Genomic DNA, 8405 nt, shown 5'->3' with positions numbered 1-8405 from the left:
AAAGGTCTGTTCCGAATAATAGGGTTGCGATCCTAAAGTTAATGTGGGTTACTATCGTGCGTCACTTTCTTATTATCGTTTGGTTTGTTGGTGTGTCATGATATATAATACAAAAACACCTTAGGTGTGAAAAAAGGTGTGGCCAAAAAATGATTGAGTGTGCGACTTAAAGGAGTGAAATTAAAATTGGCGGCCAAACTGGTAGCTACACTTATAGCATTGATAATCATTTTAGAGCAAATATTCATTCATTAATTAGCTAGTCCGCGTATTTTGTTTTACCTACTTTCATGCCCAGGTTGACAAAAAACGCGGCCTGGCTAACTGGTGAATGAATATTTGCTATAAACGTCTTATCAATGTAACTACCAGTTTGGCCGCCAATTTTGATAACCTTTGATACGACAAATGAATGTGTAGCTGTTTATGTTGATCTCACAAACAGTAAAAGTATTATAAGTGCTGACCTCCTACAAAACAAATAGATACCACCTCTATTTAACAACGGTTATGATTCAAACAATAACTACATAATGTGTTTGTTGTAAAGTACAAAGCAATACATTTGGCTATCTGTGCTGTGCCAACCCGTTTAGCTGTACGAGTCTGCAGATTTACCGTTGAGCCGCTGGGGGCCAACTACATAATAATAGGTGATATAAATCGTAAGCATGCCTCATTTGGTTGTACTAAGACAAACTCAAATGGGATTAAACTACTAAATTTTATAGACAATAACAATTGTGTGTTACTCAATGTTGACACACCCACACATACCAGTTTGGCCCATAACACCAGTGACATTTTGGATGTCTGCCTATGCTCATCAGATCTTAGCCAAAAGTGCCAAAGCTGTAATGTAGGTTTTGATATATAGCTTTGGAAAGGGAGAAGTGATCAGTGTTAGAACTCGAACTGTAGGGTACAAACCCTGATCCTAAGACGTAATACGTATAGCTTTTCCCCGAGAACTCAAAAACAAAATAAATATAAAATCTGAATAAACCATCAAGGAGGGAGGAGGAGGTCTCACTTGCGCCTGTTCCCCCTAAATCTCAAAGAGACCTAAAACTCGATCAAGAGAAAGGAGGTTCACTTAAGTTGTTCACTAATTCATTAAATAAGGTTTAAACGTAATTCAGCACATTTAAAACAGTTACATCTTAACAACTAGTCCTAGGGGAGCAAAATGTCACAAGAAGCACGTTGAGGACCATAACTTTTACGAATGTGCTACAAAATGTGCTTGAAACCACATTATATTGCATTCCTAGATGGCTTTTTTTTTCTCAGACTCACATTACTTTTTTATTTATATTTTTCCATCTCTTTCAGCAATACGAGATTGATGATTTGAATAAAATCCATGGCAGTGTATAAAATGTTCCGAGTATCATTGAATAGTGTCCAGAACAGATAATGTATCCAATGGCTTCAAGAACATTGTTCTTCAGGCTACTTCTTTATGTTATTGAAATAATCTGATAGACTTTGTTACTTGAAAATAACAAGTTTTCAGTGCTACGAACCTTTTCCGTCTCCAGCACAAATCATAAAATGAGTCATTGGGTCTTTAGTATTTTCTAAACTTTTTAGGCATGTTTCCCGGCTTTGAAGGGGCAAGAGGATCTGTTTCAGCTGGTCTACACCTTTTAAAGGCATTATCTCATTTACTGCTACTCGTTGATCATAGCCCCATCCGGTCGCGAAAGCACTCTGTCCTGGCATGTATAGAGTCGAATTCTCCGGAACATCTAATGGTAGAAATATAAAACAAGTGTATAACATTAAATATATCTTGCATGAACTGCGCTGTAATAATTCACTAATCATCATGTAAAAGTTACAAATGTTCTCTTTATTACGTAAATATTTAAAGTGTTTGTTTTGTTTACCGATACTTCAAATCTAAAATTACCAAATACCAAAACTATATTTGTAACAACATTATCTATGGTGAAAAATTCACTTACTTGTTTTATGCAGAACACCATTTTATCTTCTGAGAATGTGTATTAAAAAAAAGTGCCATCTTGATATCTAGGATATTTCTCAAGTTACTACTTTGATATCACCCTTACGCAATTCCCTGTAAAACAGCAATGACTCTTGTTCTAGAGATATTTGACTGATCATTAGGTTGAGACCACTAACACGTCAATAGAAACTGTAATATTGCCCTATTTAAATCGAGGACAACACATTGATCGTTGGTATTATAACAATGATAAAACTACTATTTGAGTCCTAATTAGCATATTCATCAATTTTTCACTCAAGTGCCTTTCCTTTTAGAGGTTTTTTTTGACTTATTAAACGTAGAATATTTCATGGAGATGAAATGATTTAATAATAATAATAATTTGAAAAACATAATCTAAAGGCTGCTTCAGAACCGTTTTAAAACATCTCACGAGGAAAGAAGACAAATGTACTGTTTGGCCGATCCCTGATCTACAGTTCGATCTATTCGTATTATTATTATTAGCTGGGGTACCCGTCTCCTGGACGGAACTTATGTAAATTCATGATTAATGACAGGTTATCTTAGATCATGAAAAGTTGCCTCCCTTACATGTAATTGTAAAAAACACAAAAATGCCCATAAAAACAGCAAAACATAAAATGTGGAACCCCAAGTTTGCCTGTATTTCCGCACAGACCCAACAAACCTTCGTGCCAAATTTGGTGGAGATCCATCAACAGGGAGCGAAGTAGTGGTAAAAAACGCGAAAACGAAAAAATGCCCACAAAAGCTGCAAAATGCAAAACTAAATATTTGTATTTACCCCCGCATGGACCTAATGAACCTCCATACAAATTTTGGTGAACATCCATCGACACCCTGCAAAGTAGTTACATGGGCATACAACAGACTACTCTTATATTTATATAGATGAACATAGCAGAATCGTAAACTCTGAAAGGTAAGGGTTTTAAACTAATCGTGTTCGTTTACTATTACGCATAAGGATATGTTTTACTTCAAAAATAAAGAGTAATAATAACACATTTTTCGCTCTATCATAAGTATTGAACAGCATTTCCATTAATGTAATTAATTTTTAGAAGTTATGGGTTTAATGATAGTTTTAGTTCCTTCAACAATAAGAAATCCTATCTATACGTTACTATTTTAAAGAATGTATTTCATACAGGAGAACAGAAAAGTTTTTGAAAAAAATACCAAGCGACTTAATTCTAGGATAACATACATATATATATTTCAAGATACAACATTTCGCATATAAGGCTTTTTTCTAGAATATACTTTAAACATATACATTTTTAAGTTACAACGTTTTGCCTACAAGGCCTTTTTCTAGAATACACTTTAAACATATACATTTTTCAAGTTACATCGTTTTGCCTATAAGGCCTTTTTTTAGAATACACTTTAACCTCATTCATTGTTATATCATTTTGATTTATTCTGAACATCGTGTCTCATCATGCTAGTTATATTCAAGAATGTATAAAACATAAAATGACTTCTCACCAACTGACGGAAGACAAATTGGTCGAACGTAAGGCTTGTAAGTAATGGGACGACCCAACTTTAGCAGGGCAATGTCATGGTCATATGTAGTGAAGTTGTAGTTCTCGTTACGATGTATCTCTGCTACTTCGAACTCTTCAAGATCTGAACTGTTATGTACATTCAGCACACCTATAATAATACGCCATACAGTTTAACACATTCAAAGTTTAAATACGCTCATTAGTGTTAAATAGTGGTGTATATATAAAGTAAGAAAAATCACGTTTCGTCAGAAAGTGAAGAATTATGTTTTATCTCGGAAAGTTTAACGAACTTCATCGATCGAATTTAAAACGAAACGTCTTCTCTTTACAAGTTCAACCACGTGAATGAATCCTGTTGATTGTTTCCAAGATAAAAGTTTCACTTAGTTTATGATAAGATGGGTGATAAATGAAGGAAACAGCTAGTTTCAAAGGGCTTTTATAAAAAACGTATTACATGCAACAGAACGATGTTACAGTAAGCCTAATATACCATATTTGAGAAGATATTGAAACAAAAACCTAATAACTAGGAAGGCATTCTTTCGCGAAAACAATATCAGCCAATGACAATTAACGTTTCATTTGGCTTTTACAAGTTTAACGTGTATAGAGAAAATATATATATGAAAATTACGCTTTAACATGTTTAATTTACACGAAACTGTTATATATCTTAAAGAAAACGGTAACCAATAATGATTTGTGATACATTAAGTCTATACGAAAATAAGGTGTATCATAAGAGCTGAACTCAAAATATAAAGGTGTGTTTGTACTGCAAATAATCTAGCAGCAAAATAAGAACAGAAGTGATTATAGATTCCAGTGAATCAAAGAAAAATGACAGAAAAAAGAAAACAACACAAGGAATTAAAGTCCAAAAGAATAACAGAAGATAACAACACACTACTGTCAGTGTTAAACTCGATGGTGTACGCTGTTCGGCGACTTTTCCGGAAGAATGGAAGTAGTCACCCGCTATTTTTGAGAAAAGCCATTTTTCATTACTCCTATCTGCATTGTCGTTTGTCTTGAACAGTAGTCTTAGGAAGGTTTGAGTTTTTCTGTTTTATCTCTACGGTGGGAAACCTTATACAGTCCTCTCATTATTTCCTGCAGGGGTCTAACCTGCATGTTGTGTAGGTCGCAGAGAATCAACATGTCAAGGAAAAAAGAAGGTATCAACACAGTGTGTTATAGACTGCAAAGAATCAAAGTGCAGAAAAAGAACAGAAGGTAATTACATTTGTATATAGGTTACAAGGAATCAGAGTGCAGAAAAAGAACAGAAGGTAATTACATTTGTATATAGGTTACAAGAAATCATATTAAAACATTTATGAATAGAAAGACAGTTAATAACAAGTAATTGCATACAGTAAAAATAGTATCAAATAGCAAGTAAGAGTAAGGTTGAGGGAAATTGATCGCTGTATATAAAAAAAAAAGAAAATATTCAACGATCGTTTCAACAGTACAGAATAAGCGATAATTTATACACAGTTATCGTGTAGCTTAGGCCTAATTTTCCAAATGCTTTTTTTTATAAAAACAACACGTTATAATACACAATAATCAATCACAAAAATGACTGTGTATAATAAATCGTCATTTAAAAAAGATAATTTTGATTTAGAAGATATACTCAAGTGCTATCTATATATCAATGGTCACATTCTAACTCTGTCCCTACCAGATGGGTCTCCAAAATATTTTTGTTTGTTTGAAATCCTTTTAATTACAATTTATAAAAAACCTTCGGTTGCTTCTTTTGTAGACATTACAATAACCAAGCAATAAAACTTTGCCAATCAGTTCTTTCGCAAAATAGAATTATGCAGTACCTACCCAACTTAACGGTGATATCAGCTGGTAGGAGATTTCGGATTTTTTTCGTTTGCGGATCCTTATTTTGTAAGCAATGTGCCGCTGTGAGTATCCATTCTCTGCCTACTATCGATCCGCCACACCTGAACTAGAATGGAATAAACAATGGCACATCTTGTGTATTTGCAGGTTCTTCCAGGCCTTTACAGTTGAATTAGTTATAAAACTGAATCATTTAGGCATACCTATTATTCACTGTAACTGTAGACTTTATTTACAGTTACAAATGCGGAAGGTTGTACGAGTCAATGGATCAGTTTGCATGAATATTTCATAGCGCCATTTAGACATACAAAGCATAAAAATTCTCGTGAATAGATCATTCCCTAAGTTGTATAGATCTAGGTTCCGTTATTGATATTTCCCACGTTTACTTCCTCTTCATTTGAAACCAAGACGTCATTCTACAACCAATGAAATTTATTCCTCTTGGTTACCTTGGCAAGATATATAGTAAAAGTACCAAGACATCAAAGGGTTCGTTTCGCATTTTTCTGGTTTAATAATGAATTAAATAAAGTTTAAACTCAGTGAAAGTAAAATGAATAATCATTTAACTGTAATTAAGGACTGCAACAATAGACGCCCCCCCAGTGGCACAGCGGCATGTCTGCGAACTTACACTGCTAGAAACCGGGTTTCGATACCCGTGGTGGGCAGAACACACATAGCCCTTAGTATGGCTTTGTGCTTACTAATAAACAATAAACTAAGCAACAACTACACTCGGACACTGCTCCAGGGCAATCATTGCAAAATATCATTAGTGGACTGTCAAAACTTATAAGTTAAGTTGAATAAATAGCTACGTATTGCGTGCTAAATGGTTCATTAACATTTCCAAATCATTAACACCCCCCCCCCCCCAGTGGCACAGCGGCATTTCTGCGGACTTACAACGTTAGAAATCGGGTGAATGGTACACTTATTTTATTATTTGTATGTTATGTATGTTGTTATGCCGTTTAATAAATTTTAACAAGAAACACAATGATTTTATTCAACTATTCAGGTTGTTCCATTGAAATTTTTACCTTTTCTTTCTCTTCTAATCTGTAATACACAGCAGCCATCCAAGGCCAAGGTTTTTCTGCCCTCGTTCCACCAGGTTTGTTAACTTCTTCTATCACTTCATCCATGCCGTAACCACATGTAGAATAGTCTAAACATCAGAAAATGTCTTCTATTACGTGTATCATACGTTTATCAATTTCACCAAGTTTCTAAAGATAATCAGTCGATGAATATCAAATTTTACACTAATATAAATTGTATTCTATTTTATTTTGTTTTGCGTTATTCATGTTTAGCAATTGTATATCTCAGGTGACTCAGCTGCAAACTATGGGCATAAGACGATAAAATTCGGAGTTAGATCCATGCGATGGGCTGAGAGAGGATAGCCCACTATGCAGCTTTGTGCTTAAACAAAACAAAAAACAGTGCATCTCACTAACTACAACCAGACCGAAAAGCTAAACACAGATCAACATTTTTTTTCTGATGCACTGACTGACCAAACGCAAAACAACAGACGATTATAATGTCAGAGGCTTATCGGAGAGTGACAAAAGCATATAAAAAACTGATGTGTCAGTATCATGTTTCTGCTCGTAAAATGTCTTGTGTTTTCCTATCGCATTCACGCAGTTGACCAATCAGATTCTAAATTGTAAACTGTTAATTGGCTATCCAAATGGCCAATGGTAACTGGCAGCCAGTTGGCCTTTTGAACTGTCAACAGTACACTCTTTAATCAGTTTGTGATGATTAATTACTGTCCACCATATTTATACGTTCTTGTCTGAATTTCTATGACCTGTTAACTGCTCTTGCTACAAATATAGATAAAAATTGTTATTTTTGTGATTTTAATGTACAGTTAGACTCTGTTTCAAACGCTTGTTACAGATTTTCTAGTATTTTTGGACCCTCTTAATCTGCAACAATGCATTAATTTTTCTACTCATACACACTCTACACCTAGCGATTAATCAGTAGTTCCCCTCTCAAATCTTACAGTTTAAGATATCCCAGTTACTGACCAATAATGTATATCGTTTTCTTTAAATTTCTTTCTTTCTGCGGTAAATATTATTACGTTTCATTCCTGCAAGAGCTTAGAACCATCCAAATTTGCTACCTTCTTTCGGTCGTCTACTTTATCTGATTCTTCAAACTTTGCAGAATCTGTGATTAACAATTATAACACTGTATTCTTTTATATTATTAATCTTACTGGTCTATTATGATGTAGAATTATTCCTATAAACCAGACATCTCGTTAGTTTACTGATCTGTTGCTATAAATGAAGGTTCATGACAGGATATTAGAAAAGAACTGAAGAAAACTAAACTGTTCACAAACACGTATGGTATGAGCATCTTAATTTCTATGTTGCTGCCTTAAAAGACGCGAAATATGGTTATTTTTCCAACTTAACTACGCCTGAACATAATATTAAGAATATTTATGGCTTACTGAATCCTTCTTCTGTGACTCCTTCGATTGCACCCTCTGTCAAAGTATGTGGGATGTTTATTTATTCATTTTTTTTTCAGTAAAGTCGAATAGATAAGATCTAGTATTTATAATATGCCTCATTAGATAATTCCAGTAGTCTTTAAATGCTCGATTTTTTTTATTGGGCATTTCCAATAATGTTTCAATTGATTTTGTCCAATAAATCTAAGCGTCCATTTTGTGACCTACCTGAATATCCTGCACCTAAGTTGTTTTTTCCCTGTATTCTGATTATTGCTTTGTTACCCAACCTTCGGTAAATCTTAGTATCTGAAGGTTGTGTTCGTCTGCAACTTAAATCTTAAGTAAACTGTCGAGTTCTAAAAATACCTACACTTTTGTAATTGTGCCTATTTGCTTGGCATGGGCCAAAGATGCCCCAAATGTTTCTTCTATCTTATTTTATGTTCCAGCAGATGAAGATAACAGTTGAGTTTCAATGTTGTTGCATATCTTATAACGGTAA

General features: G+C 34.2%; 1 protein-coding gene across 1 annotated transcript in view; it reads right to left on the bottom strand.

The window, feature by feature from the left end:
- The window catches only part of LOC106475075 (vitamin K-dependent protein C-like), a 10597-nt gene extending 3704 nt beyond the window's left edge, over nt 1-6893 (bottom strand). The window contains exons 1-4 of the mRNA XM_013935769.2: nt 6450-6893; nt 5377-5503; nt 3500-3670; nt 1530-1754 (exon numbers count right to left, since the gene is read on the bottom strand). Of these exons, the coding sequence (XP_013791223.1) occupies nt 1530-1754; nt 3500-3670; nt 5377-5503; nt 6450-6554 (628 nt within the window). The 5' untranslated portion in view covers nt 6555-6893. The remainder of the gene's footprint in view (nt 1-1529; nt 1755-3499; nt 3671-5376; nt 5504-6449) is intronic.
- Between the last annotated feature and the right edge of the window lie 1512 nt (nt 6894-8405).

The sequence above is a fragment of the Limulus polyphemus genome, unplaced genomic scaffold, assembly GCF_000517525.1.
Source record: "Limulus polyphemus unplaced genomic scaffold, Limulus_polyphemus-2.1.2 Scaffold8053, whole genome shotgun sequence".
NCBI classification, from domain to species: Eukaryota; Metazoa; Arthropoda; class Merostomata; order Xiphosura; family Limulidae; genus Limulus; species Limulus polyphemus.
This window is presented reverse-complemented; position numbering and strand designations above follow the sequence as displayed.